A 20,103-nucleotide genomic window follows, 5' to 3' on the forward strand; every position below is an offset into this window, starting at 1 on the left:
TAACACAAAGGGTCACAAATGGCCACATATCGGTCAACTGATATGAGCACCATGTTTCCTACTGAGGCAGATGTAAGGATAAAAGAGGCATAGTAAAAAAGTGCACATATCAAGCTCCCCAAAAACCAGCAGCCCCCTATAAAGAGGATTTGAAGCGGCATCAGCAGGAGGCCAACGAGGAAGTCTGAGACAGCCAGTGAGAGGAGGAGAAGGTTGGTGGGGGTGTGGAGCTGCCTGGAGAAAGAGAATATCATCACTAAACATGTTATTATATGTAACAGTTATGGAAGTCTGTAACATTATAAACAGTCAAATAAACTAATTATGTCCACATAATACAGTATAGCACATAGTAACATTTTTATATAGCTCAAAATCCTGGAAAACAGATGAAGTAAAAGTACCAGTTTTGTATTTTACTGTAACTACTGTAGTAGAGGGGAAGGTTAGAGAGAAGTCAGCTTACAACATTCATATCATCAATATGTTCCCTGATGGCTGCAGAGTCAGTTGTAGTAACCAGAGTAATACTATGCAAGTATTTTAAATGCTAAAAGCAATATATGTAAATTGTTAAAAAATCAAATGATTATATTTTCATGCCAATGTGACAATGTCCCTTTTTTTCACTCCTAAAATTAAGTGCTTGACATTATATTTTAGGTTCTAAGTGAATCTTTATGCCTGAAGTGGGAGATAGAGATGATGACCAGCAGGTTCAGAGCCACAGTGAGCAGAGAGAGGCAAGACAGCAGGATGTAAAGAAATATAGTGTCAGCATGGTGCTGCATTGGCTTCCTGCAGGAGGTGTTGCAGGTAGTTGTGGAAATTGCAGAGTTCAGCTTCTTCCAGGCGTCTCCCATAATCAGGGAGAAGACGAGGAGACGAGACACTGCTGAGCTCTGGCAGATTTCTGACTAAAGTTCTGCATCATAAAGCTGACTTATTTGCCCCTCCCCCTTTCCTCCCATAACCAAACACAATTGATTTGATTCTGTGATGTAATGATCAAATTCATTTACCTTGCCTACCAACTGCTGAATATAATTTTTTACATTCTTCCCATTTCATGGACATCTAAGCAACTAGAATGGCCTGGTTCTGAGAGTTGTACGTAGATATTATATTTGGAGAAGGGAAAATGACTGTTAATACAAGGTGTAAATGGTACGCAATCAGACCCATCATATCTGGAGATGAAATCTGGCTCACACTGTGATCAGATCTCAGTGTGGTGTGAGTGACATCTGTGCAGCAAGACCACATTCTTCAGAAGATAATGATCAACTTCTTTGTGTTGTTTCTGTACTAATAGAATAAACTAAAGCCCCACCAAAAGCCAATCACATACATACTGAACCCCATCAGCTTATTCAGTTTAAATCATATGCTACATAATGGAAGGTTTTATTTGTCCAGGTTTTGAGATTTTTGAGACTCCACCTCAATACAATGAAGGTGAATGGGACTCTCCACAACCAGTGTTCCTGTAGGTAATCCAAACACCTCATTCTGAACAGTTCTCATGGGAATTACTTTCTACCAAAGTGTGTTCTGTGGATGCTTCACAGAAACTGTTACACTGGAAGGACAAGTTGCTGTTGACTTGACTTGACTTTACTTCAATATACTAAGGTGGAAGCAGAAATCTCAGGCCTAAAATATCGTCTTTGTGTGGCATAAGTTTGTTGACACTGCTCTCTTACCCAGCACCTCAGCGGTGGCCATGATCTCGCATGTGTACATGGCAGCCATGAGCCTCTGGGGCTGAGCCTGGAAGGCGTGGCGGCAGGCCTCCTTCATGGCAGCGATGAGCTGGCCGGAAACTGGCCTGTAGCAGTCTGCAGAGGCAGCCTCTGGCCTGCGCCTGGCCTGGCTCTGCCCTGCCACAGTGCCCTCCACCTCTGAAGGTATCTTAGTACTTCCTTCCACTCTGCTGTCGGCTAAAGCCTCATGTGATATAGTGTTCTCCTCTAAGGAGTCTTGGTGCTGTGGCATGGCTGAAGGCTGGACGTCCCACCTCTCCACAGAAAAGCAAACTCCCATCAGGGGCTCCTCACACATGGGTCCCGACAGAGTTGCTAGCTGGAAGCCGCTGACGATGCTGTTATCAAAGTCTCGTATAACAGCAGCTCCAGCCTGGCCAGCTCTGTCTCCCCTGCCCAGACAGTGCCACACTGAGAGCCGCTGGTAGCCCTCCACGCTGTTCAGCAAAAAGTTGGGACCATACCTGAAAACAACAACAGTAACATGGTGAGTAACTCAGAGAAATCTCTCATATTCAGGTAACGCTGAGTTCACCGGGTCCGCCTGTCTTTAGTGGCGTGCATATTCCCCCTCTAGCGTTCGTGTTGTCTGTTCAAAAATGCTGTCGAGTACATGACTGTTGCGTAATCCAGTTTGAAGCCACATTTTTCTACCATCCACTGTTTTAGATTAGGTGCTTTTATACTCTAGATTTTGAGCCGGATGACAGGATTTTTAGTCATCGACGGAAGCTGGACTCATAAGAAGCTGTATCAGACGAACCAAATCTGAGCTAACGTTAGCAGGCAGCTCGGGCTCGCAGCCCTTCAGGAGTGTCCTAGTCTGTTCCACCAGAGCGTGGGGGAGAGACAGTGAGGTTTTTAAGGTGGAACTGCTTTATTCAGTGTGTTTAGTGGTTTTAATCAGCAGGTCTGTTTGTTTTGGAGAGGAGGACCCTCTGAACCACTTGAACAATGAACACTGAAGGAATCCTAACCAGGAGAAGCTGACTGCAATGACTCCCATGATCCCACGCTACTTCAACATGTCATCAGACATTGTCTTTGATTTTGTTTTGATGTGAGAGATCCCCTAGTGACAAAAAATATATATTTTACATTTAAAAGCTGTATTCATTCAGATTCAAGACAACAATGACATACACGATAGCACACAATTTATTATATAAATATCAAGCAGACACAAAGCAACAATAACATTCATTTGGAGTCATGTTTATGTCCACCTGATGAATGCTCCAATATTCACTCTTCTTTTAGCTCCGTTTTAGCCTCCACCAGCTCCTGAGAAAAGTCTCTATGTTCACCAGCCACTCTCAGTTTGCTGTTTGGTGCTGGGCAGCTAGTGTACAGTAGGTTTATTTTAATGCTGTGGCTGGAAGGATGATGAGAACTGTGAGACTGAATCAAAACAGTGAAGTTGGGGGCCATAAAACCAAAAACCTGAGTGGAAAGAGACTAAAATGCTCTGTAGAGCTTAGGGGAAGAACAGAGGTTGTGATGATTCTCTGTGTGTTCATCCCCATTCATATTAAACATTACACTAGCACTAAGCTAATTCTCATTTATTTATTGAGGCAGAGAACTGGATAGTCATGCTTTCTTTTTTCAGCTAATTGATTATGTTTAATTCTTAAAAGCCAGGGAATATCCAGCACTACAGTCTGTGTCAGATCTGCAAGGCCAAACTGAATATATTTAACCTCTCCTGATTCCTGTCCTTGCTGTGTCTCTGCTATAAATGTATCCTGGAGGAGTTACAGTCCATGTGAAACAAACCTGCGAGGCCCAAAGGCCCAGATACGCTCCACAGCGTTCCTCCACTTCCTCCCCTGCAGCAGGTTCTCCAGCTGGGCCTTGAGTCCAGCAATGGCCTCCAGGGTCCTGAGGCTGACATCCACAGTCTTCCCCTCCCTCAGGGACACGTTCACCTGCTCCAGAGTCTGAATCAGCTCTGTGCTTCTCTCCAACAAGTGAGTCACCTCTGACATGGTTTCATGGAACAGTGAAATAAAGGTATGACACACTTCATGATTCTAGTTTCAGTGTTTTCAAGTTTTCAAGTTTTCACACACTGGTTTTCTATTCAAACACACAGTTAACTGCTGTCATTGGGATCCCAAGATATACATCACTCCCTTGTTGGAATAAAACCAAGCATGGTTTAGGTGCAGTCACAGGGGTGCTTCATTTCATGGTTCAAGGTCATTTTGTTATCATGATGAATTTTAGATATAGATCCCTTAATGCTACTTTTAATAACAACATAAAAATTGATTAACGAGTCATAAAAATAAAAAGAGAGCTGAGGGAAGGAGCTGTCTTTAAGTCTGGTGGTATGCCAGCAGAAGCTTCTGTATCTCTTCCCAGAATGCAGCAGGGAGAACAGGCTGTGGCTTGGGTGGGTGCTGTCTTTTAGTATTGTTTATGCTCTGTGCAGCCACCTCACATCACCTGTATCACTGATGCTGGGTAGTGGAGTACCAGTGAACTTTTGGGCGGTTATTTGACAATTGACGTCACTTTCCAAAAAAGACAATTGTCTACAATTGTTTTCAAAAAGACTCAAAGATCAAATATAACATGGTAATAGATAAATCCTCTCTTGTTCTACACTGTGTCCAGACTCAGAGATAATAAAACAGGTGCGCCGATGCTGAAAACATGTAAAGGTCTAGTTTTTTTTCCACACAGGAAATTGATCAGGAATCAGCAAGGGAACCAACAAAGATTCGAACCAATAAGCAGAATCGATCGTGGTACTGATATCAATGAATCAATTTCCATCCCTCAGTGAGTGTAGGTGTGGAAGTAGACAGGGTTTCAACTCTTTCTCTTTGTGTAAACAACTGTGTAAACAGACCATTAGCCTGCTTGATGTGTGTCCAGGTCTTACCCTCTGGTAGGGGAATTGCTCGGACGCTCACAGTGGCCATTCTGTTGGGAATGGTGACGGTGACAAGACCACTAGGATCCACATGCAGGGTGTCAGACGAACGGCCCTGAGTGACCTCTTCTTTCACCTACCAACACATACAGACATGGTGAGGGCTGTGTTAAGCAAATCCAACAAATCTGCTCCTTTTAATGGCTCAATTTTCCAATTTTTTCTGCCCTGGTGATTTAAAACAAGTTGCTTCAACACACAGTTCTGTAAAAGACATCATCTCCTGTGTGCCATTTCCCAGCAAAAACCTAGATACAAAGTGCTCGCAACAGCAAAAATAGAAGCTTTCATGAACTGGTTATGTGACTGTAGGGTTGCCTCACCTGGTGAATGATGGCTACTTTCTGTTGCTTGCCCAGGTCTTCATTCACCATGTCCACTTTTGGAGGACGAACCACTGTTTCTCTGAATGGAATAATGGGCTTGGATGCGCTGATCTCAATTTTAGCAAACCTTTAAAAAGACGAGAAGAAGAAGTGAAAATCCTGTTACTAATGACAGATAATGTGATCCCCATTGTGCATATTCACCCACATTAAATTCATATAAAAACATAAGTGACTAATAAAGACCTAAAATGATAAAAAACGTCTAAACATCTAATGAAGTTGCAGATTGCAACCATGTGAATAGAGCTCAGCCTTCTAAGCGTGTAGGAGAAACTACAGTGGCCATGAAATGTGTGAAAACTCTGAAAGGCCCTATCTACAGCACGGTGGTTCATCATGGCAGATTCTGTAGAAGAGGACCTCTAACCTTGCAAGGCAACTGCAGTCATTAGATCACAGAATCATCAGGCGAGAACAGGAATGGACGTAGGGGGATATGCCCGGTCACCTGTGCTGCCACCCCAGTTTGCTGTCCAATTTAACACTTTAATTTGGACTAACTCTAAAAATAATGTTTTTGAACAGAAATGAATGTTTGGCCACATTTTAGACTCAATGAAAAATGCCATTTGTATAAATGTCTGAAGATTTGGAAATAAAACAATGTACTGATTTCTACTGCCACCATTAGATATTTCTATTCACACAATAATGTTTTTGAGTTCAAATCTCTTCATTTGGGGGCTTTTCCAAGCTAAAATTGATTTTTGTGATTGTGATTAAATCAGCAGATCATTCTGCCACCCCTTAAAGTCTCCACGCTACCCTCTGGACATCCCATGACTATATATATACCGAAGGCTTTTTGTCATGGAAAAGATGATTTCTCTCTTCTCCCGACTGGCTTCAGTAAGAGGTTGACTGTGTTATATGGTTTGTTGATCTGATTGGTTGAAGTTTACGGTGAAAGACAAATGGTTCATCCAATTACCTGCTGAGTATTTTTTGAAAATGCCTTTTCCATACAGTTTCCAATAATTACTTCCCAGATGGTTCTGTGTAGCACACCACCCAGTGCAGTCAGATTAGACCCACTCCCTCTGTAGATAAAAACAGCTCATTCTAAGGTAACAAAAACACAACAATTTCGTATAGTCAGGTCGAGTTGCATAACACTAGATGAAAACCGGATACCTTGAATATTATATTCCAATTTCTGACAACAGAGTCCTCTTAAATTGTTACACACTGGACCTTTAAAGCAATTATGAAAGGCCATCAAGAAAGTAAAACAGCAAGTGAGAACTGACAAACTTGATCCATCAGCAATAAGAAAATGCTCATATTCCCTTTTAAGTACTTATCTACAGACTCTACAGCTAACACTGGAGTGAACTCTATTGCTGGTTTTGGCAACAAGACCTAACTAGGGACAAACTACGAGAGAATGATGAAGACATTTCTGGGAAACATACTTCTAGGATTTGGAGTCAAAATTATATCTGAATTACAGTCATAGTTAGGAGTAAAAAAACATTAACACCAATATTAAATCAATTGCCCAAAGACTTATCTGTGTAGTAAATATTCTTACAATTGTCAGTTGTTTCTGAGATATCCTGCTGACAGAAAGACTAATAGGGGCAACACAAAACCTCCTTCACACAGGTAACAAGACACCATTTCAGATATATGAGAGAACTTGTCTTTTTTATATCCCAAATAAAAGAAGACATTAAAGTGCTGAAGGCTATACTGAGCCAAAGTCAATTTATTTTGCCTCTCCTGATTCATGTCCTTGCTGTGTCTCTGCTTTAAATCTATCTTGGAGGAGTCAAGGCTTATGAACAACACATAGCACCGTTAGATATATCCTTGTGGGACGCTGTAAATATTAATATAACAATAACACACTGCAGTGGAGCGCTCTGCCACTGTGGACTGTTCAATTCATTCACAGACACAGTGCACACAGGCTTCAGCAGTGGCCACACCATTATATCAGCTGTTAGATTTTTTATTTTTTATTTTTATTTTTTAAATTGGACAAATGTAGATCTGAAATCATTAACCATTTGAGAGAAAGTTAATCTAGAACGATTTAAAGAATTGCTTAATCATTTGAATCATTTTTCAAACAAAAAAGCCAAAAGCTGGGTGACTCTAGGTTTTAAATTGTAAGAAGTACATTATAGTGTTCAGTATTCTGGGGTTTGGACTGTTGCTCAGACAAAACAATATGTCTCTTAGTGATCTAGGATATTGAGAAGGACAATTTTCACTGTTTTCTGTTGTTTTATATATCAGATATATAAATAGGAAAGTAATGTGCAGATTAATCAGGGTTCCTACTCTTTTTGATAAATCATTTTCCAGAACCAGACATTTTTTGGACAATACAGGACAGCACTGGCTCACAGACTGTCATAAATTTACTGGTCGGTCTAGTAATCTAGCAATTTTTTCCTTGTTTTTGAAAAATGCAGGTTCACAATGTTCACAATTTGTTTCCGCTTCCCCCAAGTGAATAAAAGAAATTAAGTTGCTGCAGGTTAACATTTGTTAAAGGTTCAGTCTGGTGCTATTCTATAGTTTTTTTCCTTGTCAAAAAATCCCTTGAAATTTAACTATGACCCACAATGAATTGATCCTACTATATGTGCTTCCTCTGTGCCACAGACTTGTATTTTTGTCCAAAAACTATTAAAACTTCAGTACGTAACTTTTATAAAAATAACTTTTTGTCATTATTGCGAAAATCTTCACTGTGTTCTGACAGCAGTACATGAGACAGATAATCTGTGGAAAAAATCAGGTTCATCTGGCTCCCTAATGCATTTGTTAAGAATCCACCGGGCCTGAATGAAAACAACCAATCAAGAGCCAAGAAAGATATAAAAGAACTTTGAGGTGGAAGCTAGAAGAATGTTAATTGTTAATCTCATTCCAATACCATTAGGAGCACTTCGAGGATTGCCAGCAGGAATGTTGACTGTTTCACCTGTCTTGTGTACTATTGTCAGGACACAGTGAAAATTTCAGCAAATATGACAAATTGTTATTTTTATAAAAGTTACTTACTGCAGCTATAAGAACACATGCAATTCAGTTTTATTTGTATAGCGCCAATTCATAACAAATGTTATCTCAGGACACTAGGTCTAGAACAAACTCCTTATATAATTAGAGACCCAACAGTTTCCACCATAAGCAAGCACTTGGCAAAACACTTACTCTAGTTTATTTAAGTCAATCCCAAACACACTGTTTTGCTGCCAAAAATACTCACTGGACTAGAGCAGCAAATGTGGATTAATCCGCTGCTAAAAATAGTTCCCAACAAATGTACTATTTTCTCTTGTTTGATAAATGATTACTAAAAACTACAGTGTGAGAAAAAAACAGCCTTTTATAAAACAATGATATATTTCTGATGCGTTTTTAAAGAAGTACGTCTTTAGTAGGATAATAAACATAAAATATCACCAGCTTTGTCCTTTCAATCCAAACATATTGACAGAAATTTACCCTAGCACATTTTTAAAATTGGATCAATATTAACTTGCCTAAAAATAAACAAATAACAAATAAAATAACTACATTGTTTGAGGTCAATGTGATTTAGGTTTATACTGTCACGACAAAAACGCATGTTGGCTTTCTACACAAGATGGAACATCCACACTGATTAGGCCGTCTGTCTGCATTATAAGCTTTACTGAACAACACAGAAGCTTCTTGGCTGACCCAGGGGTCACTGGGTCTTTCCTAAAAAGAAGTCTGTGTTTATATTTGTGTTAAGGTGGTGCAGACACAGGGCTGAGACAGCATTACGAACACACACAGACTAATACATGATCAACTAATCTAGCATTGGAAAAAACTGAAAACAGGACAGAAGACAGGTAATCCCAGTCACTCACTGTCCCTGTCACCAACTCTGCAGTTTAGGCGTATTTTAGCCCATTGTTTTGGTTTCCTGGCCCTTTAACTCTGTTTTATCGGGCAACTAGCTTGGATGAAGCCACTGTCCACTACCTGTCCAAACACCAAGCCAAATGTAATCTGTGTTTTTATGTCAAATGTTGTATTTACAGCTTGTTCCACAGCCTCTGAGTGGCCAAATAATTATGTTAACGCAGCTTTATTGTAGATCTATGTAAATATTGAAATGGTATCCAACGCTGTACTCCAGAAAGCATGTCCAGAGCCCATCCAAAGGATAAGTATGGTCATATGAAGCTTTAGGGATTTATAATATATCGGTGGCCAATATATTATTAATTGTATTATTAAAATTCAATTATGATTGTTCTGACAATGGAATTTCACCAATAATTGTGACTAATATAATATGTAGAGCCTTTTTACAATAGCTGCAGGGTAGGGATACCAGCAGAAACATGGTTCTTAATAGCAACTGGTTTTACATGTTAAAATATGTGATCACCTGTGATTTTTTTTGTTTTTCTTCTTTCCTTCAATAATGGCTATTATATGATACATCTGGCCCCAGAAGACGGAATACTGTTGTAATCATTTTTCACCCCAAATATCCTTTAAATTTGAATTAGTTTTTCAGTCCAGAAAAGCATCAATGAGCCTCTCTTCTGAAGTTTAAAGAATAGCTTTGCTGTGTGTTATATGTGTTACTTCCAGCTTGTTAGAGACACTATTGTCCACTGACAGTGAAACAGGAACCCGTACAATCTGCACAGATTTTGATGCTAAGCTTCCAGTTACCAATGACTGCTGATTTCTTATATTTCTTATATTCATATTGAACTGTTGCTTTCAGTTGTCAGTCTGGTTGAACTGGTTGAGTTGATGTATAAAAAACATGACTTCTTTTGCAAACACTTAACATAAATACTATTAATACAAAGCAGCCATCTGACTGAATCAAGGTTTTGTGGCAGGCAATTCTTTGGAACGCCAGTGTGAGTAAAAGTGTTTTTAATATTGGTATCAGTAGTGAGGTATTTTCCAAGGAATGATAGAAACAAGTGAACCTGTTTCTAATGTGTATAAACCGTGTGAACTGCAGAGAGCACCCACAAATATGCAGCAATCTGCAGTTTATTATAAACACGGTGACAGAGAAGGCTAAGAAGAGAGTTAGAAGACCTGCTTTGGACTTTGGACAGCATCTGAATACTTGGCACCTGACCCAGTTCTGAGGACAGAGAGAGAGAGACGAAGGGAGGGAGGGAGAGAGAGCAAGAGAGAGATAATACCCTTAGAGTGCTGAAGCTGTGATGTCACAGTCTCGTGCTTACTCGAGTGGCTGCGTAGCGCTGACCTTATTCTGAGTGTGACACACTGCAGGTCAGGCTGCTTGCCAGCGATGTCACAAAGGGCTCAGACTGCCATCAGACATGCCAACCAGCCACCTAACCAGCCAATGAGCTAGCCAACACGATCGGCTAGCTGAGCAACCAGTTTATGAGCCAGTCGACTAGCTGACAAGACATCTAACGGGCTATCAAATGGGTCAACAAACCAAACAACAAGCTAGTGATGTAGTCATCTGGTGAACCATGAAGCCAGCCACCCAGCCAATAAGGAAGTCACCCTGAGAGCTAAGTAGGGAGCCAGTAGGCCAGCCCCTGTCCTCCTTTGCCATCTCTGTCCAGAGCTGTCTGGCCTGGCTCTAAACATAGCAGCAGCATTACACATGGCCTCCTTTCTTCAGCTGAATCCCACAAATACAGTGCAACAGGCCACAGAGTGGAATCCTCATCCATTTGACTAACACTGACATGGCAGACAGAGGTTTACTGCCAAATCGTGCCTCAGACAGCCAAAAGAACCAATTAACTGTAGGAATAACAATTATCAATAAATTATTTGTATTTTTATGCTATCTTCATCTGTCACTGAGTGACCAGAAAAATAACCCCCCCTGTGTATTGTAAAGAAATCCAATACAGCAGTCCCCTACTAAATCCAACTTTTGTCATTTTTTTTTATAAAGATGTTGATTTAACACTGTGGTCATTTTGGAAGCTTTAGTGTGTTCAATTGTATTACACTGCATCATATTTGTAAAGCAAGTTTTTGCTACTATATATGTATATGTCTCCAAATATGCAAAACAGCACACATCATCAATTTCAGCTGTAATTTGACATAAGGTCTCACAAAGAGGGGTGTGCACAGACAGTGATCATTAACATGACATTTTTGATCACTGATCGATAACACATGATGGCAACTGGACTGGCAGTAACCTTTAATCATTCCATCTCTTCCTAGTCTTCTATATTTATACTGACCCTCGCTGCATACGTTTATACCTCTATAAATATATGATAGATGATTATCGATCAGTAATAGTTATCTATTCAGTTTTACTGTAGGCTTAGAAAATGTTTTGGAGTGTTAGTACATTTCACTCCAGACAAATCCCACCAACTGCCCCATTAAAGGACTGATGTGTAGGATACAGAAGCAGTTGAACACCCCTGATGTAAGCTAAGCACTCAAACAGAGTAATGTTATGAATGGTCTTATTCCCCTTTTTTACCTTGTCATTCTTATAATACTAAGACTACCTAGCTCTACACAGCAGTAAGAACAATGCTATTTCTTTTTTTCCATGTGTACTACTGGTGAGGATGCTGAGCTTTTGCCTAGGACATGCAGCTCTAGCCTCAGAGTTTCTGCATGATAATATATACAAGTGCATATTTAAGAACCCTTTACAAGATTCTCATTTTCAGCTGGAGTGCTGAGAAAGTCTGTCAGCAACAAAATGGACAGCAAGAAATTTTCTACTTCTGTCTGACTTTTAACTTTAGTCTTAAACTTTGCTGTAGATTCAGATTTCAGCGTGAGAGCACAGTCGTTGTCTTGTTGTCTTTACATAAAGTGTATAATTAAGTGTAAAACACAGATAAAAAGTGCTGTTTGAGTGTTCTTCAGCTATGTGTGTTTGTTGTTGTTGGTGTGTTGGCATGTGCATGTGGTAGTACTACTTAAAATGCCCCTACCACACCGCATGTACATTCATGTGTTATATACGTACATACGTACATGGACATTTAACACATATCATGGGTGTAGGCACGCATGTTTGACTGATTATTTCAGATAAGGAGGTTGGTGCTCTGTTTCCTACACAGGATTATAAAATATCTCTTTAAAAGGTACTTTACATGGTTAAAAAAGAAACAGTCAAAGCAACTATCCAGAGAAATGTAATCTAGCAGTTTTAGCTTTTGAGTAAAAAACAGACAGAGAGCAGCAGGGCCACAGCTGCTCACAACATTAGGAACTGTATCCCTTAAATGTTTAAAATGTGATGTCAGATGTGATGGCAGTTTTGTCTTTAAGTTAGAATATTGTAAAACATTTTAACTGAACCTGATGCAGTGCAAAGGGGATGCCAGTACCTACCATAAATATCCTGACAGTGCTTACACAATGACCCATATGCCTGCTACAAAAACAACTAATCTCAAACACTGGTTAGATATAGGCAACTAAGACAACTCGGTTAAAGCTAGAAACATGATGTGGGTAGATAGACTTTTGCAAAATTGTAATGACAAGCTATTTCCATCATTGCTTCTAAGAAAGAACTCAGAAAAAATAATTTACATGTCAAAAGTCACCCCCACCAGACTTTCAAAATGTACAAGAACATGAATTCAAATGAAAAATATTTGGGCTGCCATTTGTTGCACAGCTGCAGCTCTACACACACTGCACACACAATAAACGCAAATCCTACCAACCCCCATGATTTTTGCAAGACCCTGTAATTTTGTCTAATCATGGCAAAGTTTTCCACAAATTTTACCTATCACTGTAGTTTCGCCGTACGTCACCAACCTCACTTCCTTGTTTCTTGATGTGAAGATGCAGACATGAGCAACATTTACCTGGTGTAATGGTAAATTCAGTTTCTTTGTTTAAGCCACTACATATGGGAAAAGGTGCCTACAATTATACAAAAATGTTTTTGCAATTTTCATGTTCTCCTGCAATTTCATTGCAAAAAAAATAAAACATTTAAAAAGCTTAAAAACATCACAACATGCATCGCAATTCTTTAAAAAAGCTGCCATGAAATCAGGCATTCTAGACCACAGCAATCTCTCTGCAAGAAAAACCAATGAAATCCCGGAGGAACTGACAAAGACCAAAAGTGTGGCAGCATGACTTAGGCGCATAGAATTGTACAATTGAATGCTCTTTGAGGCCAGTACTTTGATTCACGCAAAACAAAAAATTCTTTCACCAGTTTCCGGACAAAAGTTTGGACCATGTAGCATTAAGGCCCCAGTATGCTCGCCGTTTGCGACCTGTCGCGCGACACTGTGACGTCAAAATGACGTAGACTCCCTCGCCTAGCGCACAGGACTTTTTGGCCGCAGACGACGGTAGCCCTTCTCTCAGTTGCGCCCACCCCACCAAAAAACACTCTGATTCAGGAGAAGACTGCAACTAGTGTCGCGACCACCAGCGCAAGTATAAATAGTTACGGTGCTCCTGTGACGTCACGTTGTTGCGCAACAGGTCGGCAACGGTGAGTCTACATGACCCTTTAGGTGCAGGGATAACAGAACCTGTAAGGAGGACCTTTATCTCTGTGGCTCTCAGAAATCCGGCCTGTATAGTAGAGTGGCTAGATGGGAGTCACTCCTGTGTAAAAGTCATATTAGAGGCCACCTTGACTTGACTTTGCCAAACAGCTCTGAAAGCAGTCTGAGAGCAGGAGGAAAAGAACTCTCTGAGGTGATGAGACAAAAATTCAGCTCTCTAGCCTGAATGCCAGGCACTAGGTCTGGTGAAAACAAGGCACCACTCATCACTGTAGTAATGACGTCCATCTGATGAAGCACAGAGAGGCAGGATCTGGGAGAAAGGCCAATAAGTGGAGCCAAACACAGATCCTTGAGAAGAAACCTGCTCCATTGAATCATTTGCTTTGAGTTAATGTTTCTGTCTGTGTTTCTGCTCATTTCCAGTCCACCTGTTGGTTGAATCAATCTCCACTGTCTCTTTATTGCATTTACAAGTGGAAGAGTGATTTGGTCAATATGCCCATTCAATCAATTCCAGTCAATAATTCAGAACAAAGTGTCTGAGGTATGAGGCGACGTTATCAAGGTTTCAACACACAAGAAGACCTTTTAAAGCATAGTAATGTCAAACAAGACTTCAAGTCTTGTCTACAGTCATGCTAGCAGCTCTATGAGGCTGTACTTAGGCATAGTGGGTCTTTAAGTTGTATGCTAATGTCAGCATACTAACATGTTCACAATGACAGTGCTAACATGCTGAAATTTAGCAGTTAATGTTTACCATGGTCACAATCTTAGTTTAGTATGTCTGCATGCTAGAATTTGCCAATTAGCACTAAACACAACGAATAGCCGAGTCTAATGACAATGCCATTGGTCCTGTGGTTATTTTGTCACAGTTGAAGGCACTAGATGAAAATTCCTAAAGTCATTACAATTCATTATGAAGGGACCAGGTCTGTAATAGAGGTCTTCACAGGTCCGGGACCTGGAAATGTAATACCCGGAACCAAATCAGACACGTGTATTATTTGAAAGCTGGGACCTGGACAGAGAAACGCCAGAGCATAACCTGACACAGAGCTGATCGGCACAGCTGACTGCTATTTACAAGCTAACGCTAAAGGTTATACACATGATATTTAAAACATTTATATGCCTGTATTGCTATCACAGCCTCTCTGTGGTTTGTTTCCATAGCCAGTCTGCTCTGTATGCAGCTGAGTAGAGCCACTGAAACTGCTGTGCAGCTTTTGGTAGGCCTCGACTCTGCAGACGCAGCTGAGATGGGCATGAGACCGGCATGAGACCATTCTAATCTGTTAACATGGATGCTGAAATAAAAATCCAGATGTTTGGCCACGCACACGCCATACATACAAGCTACATACATATAACAAGCTGTTAGAATATCAATCAATCTGTACTTTGACGGGTGCATTTAAGATAATGTCAGCTTACGTTGTGGTCATTGCAGCCCTTTTCACAAATATTTTCTCAAGTTTATTTTGACCAAACCAGTGTTAGTGATTGATTGAGACTGTGGGAAGACTAACAAATACAGTTTTCGTGAGTTTTATTTAATGTCTGTGCCAGCGTTTGGTTTAAGATGCTTGTGCTCTAGTGTGACATCCATTAGTAAGTGAATTTTGTATATATAAACTTTTCAAAACAAAAGGTTTCACAGTAGCTCTGCCGTCTGTCTGTCATATATGTAAAACCAATTAGCAATCAAATCTCCCAATCAGCTTCCCTATCATAATTTATATTTCTAAATCATGCAACAGGTTTCAGTTAGTTTATACAAACGCACACACGACTAGAAACATGCAAAAATACACACTGCTAACTATCTGATATAATGTGTGATTATCATTTCAGCAGCAGTGCCAGGGGAGAGGCTGCTCTGACTTTCCTGTGTATTGACTGATTAAATTCTATTCCCCCGCTGAGATGGCAACAGCTGAGATGAATGAAGACACAGGCACAGTTTTCCAAAGCAACTGTCTTCACAAATAAATAGATGACATCAAAAAACCGATGCATGCTTTTCACATGCCAATATACAGTTAAAGCTAACAACATGCTATCAAAGACTGTACAGGACATGTACAGGCAATCTGTGGGAGAATAAGGATTCTTGTCACACTGTCAAAATGTGTTCACCTCAAACTTAAAGTCATTAAAGAGAGTCATGCTAGAAAAATAAAAGGGCCACAGTACGTCAGTGGATTACATAAATGACGGATGCATTCTCCTTTAATCAATACTTCCCACCTATATATGTACACCAATCAGCCATAACATTGTGAGCACCTGGTGGTCAGAATGTTCTGCTACCAACAAACCTGCTCTGGCACTGGTGTCTACTGTGCTGTTCATCCAGACACCAGCATCTAACGTGATTCAGGCCCAGTTGCGAGGCTACAGTAAGCTCGTCTGTTGGATCGGACCAAACGGGCCAGCCTTCACTCCCCACGTGCATCAGTGAGTCTTGGCTGCGGCTGATCGTATTAGTAAAATTAGGAAAGCTGTAACTTTGGTGTCAGTGTAGAGAGTGTGGTTGGGGTGATTTCTCCAGGCAGCTGTAGTTTAAAGCTACAGTAGATGGAGGGATGAAAAAGAAAAGGAGGAAGTTGGCAGAGGTTCCAAAAGGGGCGGGACTTATTGTGCGTTCTATTTACCTCAGAATTCGGAAGTCAAGGCTGGGAATGACATTACACCCGAGTTGACCACATTCCGGTACAACAAGTCAGCAAACAAAGCTCTAGCCAGGCTATCCGATAGACACGGGTATGTACAAATTCATATTTGTTTTGTAACTAGTTCCAACACAAATGTGTTTCTCTATACCATATGTTTATTTGTGTTTACAATGCAATGTAATATCTTAAAGTTATAGGGGGGGCTGGTGTCTCAATTGAAGCTCCAGAGTTCTTTTGGAAATGGCAAGAAACCTGTATCTCTACATGGTCTGAATCTGTGCGGTCATATGAGAACACAGCAGTCAAGCAAGGACAAAAACCACATTTTCCTTTGAGAAAATTCTCTAAAAATCTTTGTGCCTGTCAGTGAGACCTTGCTGTTCTTCTGAGGAAGCCAGCAACGTTCACACAGAGAGAGGCAGCAGTCAATATGTAATGATAGCCAGATAATGATGGTGCTGAAATTGGAAACAGATCTGCTTCCCTTCCTCCCTCTCTCAGATCTGGGCACTCAGTGTATGAACACACTCACTACACGGAAGCCCAGAAAAGAGACAAACACAGAGACAATCTAAATTATACAGTAAAGGTCACACATGGAGAAGTATGAAATGGTATACAAGGAAAGCAGACACCACATAAGGCACTGTTATTAATACTGATGCACAGGATGAAACTTTCTGTTAAAGTGGACTAGACAGGAACAGATAACTATATTTGGAGATGACACACACACACCATGCTATGTGTTAGGCTGTCTGTGTTGAAAAGACGACCATGTTTTGAAGAAGTTTAAAAGATAAAAGTGACATAAAGTCACCACTTAAGTTAGCTAATGTTAACAAAGTGTTGGCTAACTAGCTAGCTAATTTTCATCAATCTTTAGCTCCCTAATTAAGTAGTGTTTGGCTAAAATTTGCTATCAGATGTAGATAGATGGATAATGAATCCTATGACACACACACACACACACACACTGACCGGTCTCTAAGGTCGTCCAGGCAGCGTTGGAGATGAACTTCACCAGCAGTGACCAGAACATGTTCTCCTGTTTCCTGGATCAGAACCTCAGCACAGGGATCTGCCTGGTTCAGCAGACGCATCCCACGCACCAGCTTTGGCATCTCACCTGACACACAAACAAATAAGGTGGAAAACGATTTATTGATTTGTCTGCATTGGCAAATTATTGGTCATAGCATCTACAGTGGGAGGGAAAATGCTATCGGTGCAACTCTAGCACAGTGGATGGTGGCTTTTTGTAGGAAACCCTTAAAATGGACTGATGCTAATTATATAGGTGTTCATGAATATGCTTTAATTATTATTTTAATTATATATATATTTTAAAACTAACAAGGGTCCAATTCTAATTGTGCAAGAACAAAGACCATCACAGGCTGGCAGGTCTTGAGCATACCGACTGTGTGGGGGGCGTCTTCACCTGCTGTTTTGGTTCATGTTGGTATATGCAACAGCAAAGAGTGCAAATGAGCTGAGTGAGGTAGAATATAGATCAGAAGGTGTGGTGATTAATAAACACACTCTCCTGGTCTCATCGCTCTGACACAGCTGAGCCAATCACAAAGAAGCATGACATCAATAGCTCAACAAACAGAATCGCGTTCAGGCCTATGTGATTGCATAAATGTAGACTCACAATACCCACAGTGGTGTTGCACTCTGAAACAGGCGCACAAATACCAAATCTTACATAATGTTGCTTTAAATATTCTTTAATGAAGATATTTGTTTTAAAAAACAGCCTTCTGAGTACCACTGCAGAGTCACATAGGAGCAAAACTGGTGCACAATCCATTATTTTCATTCCAGTTCAAAAGTACCCCAATATTGGCTGCCATATACTGTAGGTAATTGGTGAAATTGGTAAAGATATTCCCCTCTAAAATTGGTATCTGGGGTGCCCAGATAGCTCACCTGGTAGAGCTGGTGCCACATGTACCAAGGCTGAGCCCTTGCTGCAGCGGCCCAGGGTTTGAATCCAACCTGTGGCACTTTGCTGCGTGGCACCCCTCTCTCTCTCTCCCTTTCCTGTCCTGTGCACAGGATTGATGAGCTCCAATAATCTGACTCTCACACATAAACAAGCAGAATATGTTCTAAATGACCAGACTGATGTGTTGAGTGTGATTATGTGGTGTTTATTGTCTGTTATTGCACATTTGCTCCAAGTACTTAGTTTTGTGTTAGTTAGTGCTCATTGTGATCAAGTAAAATGAAACATAAGCACGGAGACCATAGTGCGTAGCATATGGACATAATGTGAGAGTTATTCAAATTGTTGTGGTGTACACTATCTATAAAATTTCATGATTCAATAAAAATATTGGCTGTAGTGATTGTACAAATGTATTTCATTAAACAAACTAGGTGTGTGTTTGCCTTCCAGGACCTACTTGGATGTTTGGGTTCTATGGCAACCCGTACAATGGGCGTGGCCTCAAAGTTGAGTGGGGTGAAAGGCGGGCAGGCGGGGGAGGTTGACAGGGTGGCCGACTTCAAGACGCAGTCCTCCAGACCTCCGATACCTGATAGGAGAACATCAACACATAACATTAGACAACATTACAGTAGGGTTAAGGTATGACCAGAGTTGGGAAGAAATTCATTGATTAAAAGAATAGTTAATTTCCTTTTTGGTGCCACCATCATCTGAATTATACATATGATGTTTATAGACATATAAACACAAACAGTTCACTCAGAAATAAAAATTATGTCAAAATACAAAATATGACAATGTGAGAAAATAATTGAAATGCACAAGAGCGGTCAGCAATATTCAACAATGACTTTGCAGTAAACTCTTGTGACAAAGTGACCAGGAAATTAAAGAAAAAAAATCAAATACTTTCAATTACAGAGATGAAAAAATGCTTTCACACATATTATTCAAAATATGTCTTGTTCAGTTTTTTTGATCATATGGCGCTAAAAGTTTAAATGTTGAACAGCCATGAGAGGTACTTGCTGTAAACCATGTCCCTCCCATGCCTCGACCATACACAAGTTTGGCTACGTTTACACTGCAGGTCTAAATGCTCAATTACGATTTTTTTCTGAGATCTGATTTTTTTGCGTGGTTATTCACATTATAATTTAAATATGACCGCCATCAGACTCCAGTGTGAACAGTCTATGGCCCCGAAGTGACCCGCATGCGCAGAAGAAGACATGATGTCACACGCTGTGTTCACGGAAGTAAATATGGATGCTACACATGTCAACGGTGTCTGTCATTCTATCGTCCATTGTTTTGATATTGCTGCGTCCTGCCTCTTCCGTCGCAGGATTGTGACGTCTGTCTCACTTCAATGACGTAAAAATCAGATGAAATGCGACAAGACTGCTCAGACTGAGGTCCCTTTGTAACACATCAGATATTTATCCAATTTAGGACCACATATTAAAGTATATATAAATATAAAACAGTAATAGGCTAATTAGGTCTAAATATGTATATTTTACATTTCATAATTACTTTTTTGATCAAGCTGTGGGGCAGTGTTTGCTTAGAAGAATTCTGACCCTTGGACAAATATAGGTGAACACCCCTGCTGTACGTACTGCCCCATGCTATTCTCACTCTAATGTTCCTGCTGTACATTTCCTTTCCTTTCCTCTTATTTTACGACCACAACAGAAATACCGTAAAACTTCCAATAAAAGCAGGGTTTCATATAAAAGCCTGGTGTAGCGACACGTTTTAACAAATAAATGCAGGTCTCCAATAGAGGCCTGGTCTGGATTTTATAGAAATGATCTCGATATATAAAACCTCTTAAAACCCACCGGGTTGCC

General features: G+C 40.4%; 1 protein-coding gene across 1 annotated transcript in view; it reads right to left on the reverse strand.

Annotated features, from left to right (window-relative positions):
* Positions 1-20,103, reverse strand: part of efl1 (elongation factor like GTPase 1) — a gene marked incomplete in the record, with an annotated part of 77,219 nt that overhangs the window by 1,093 nt on the left and 56,023 nt on the right. Inside the window, 6 exon segments of the mRNA XM_035682222.1 lie at positions 1,707-2,230; positions 3,546-3,750; positions 4,663-4,789; positions 5,037-5,166; positions 17,263-17,410; positions 18,699-18,830. Of these exon segments, the coding sequence (XP_035538115.1) occupies positions 1,707-2,230; positions 3,546-3,750; positions 4,663-4,789; positions 5,037-5,166; positions 17,263-17,410; positions 18,699-18,830 (1,266 nt within the window).

This window comes from Morone saxatilis, unplaced genomic scaffold (genome assembly GCF_004916995.1).
Source record: "Morone saxatilis isolate NCDOM2014 unplaced genomic scaffold, NCSU_SB_2.0 Contig11, whole genome shotgun sequence".
Taxonomy (NCBI): Eukaryota; Metazoa; Chordata; class Actinopteri; family Moronidae; genus Morone; species Morone saxatilis.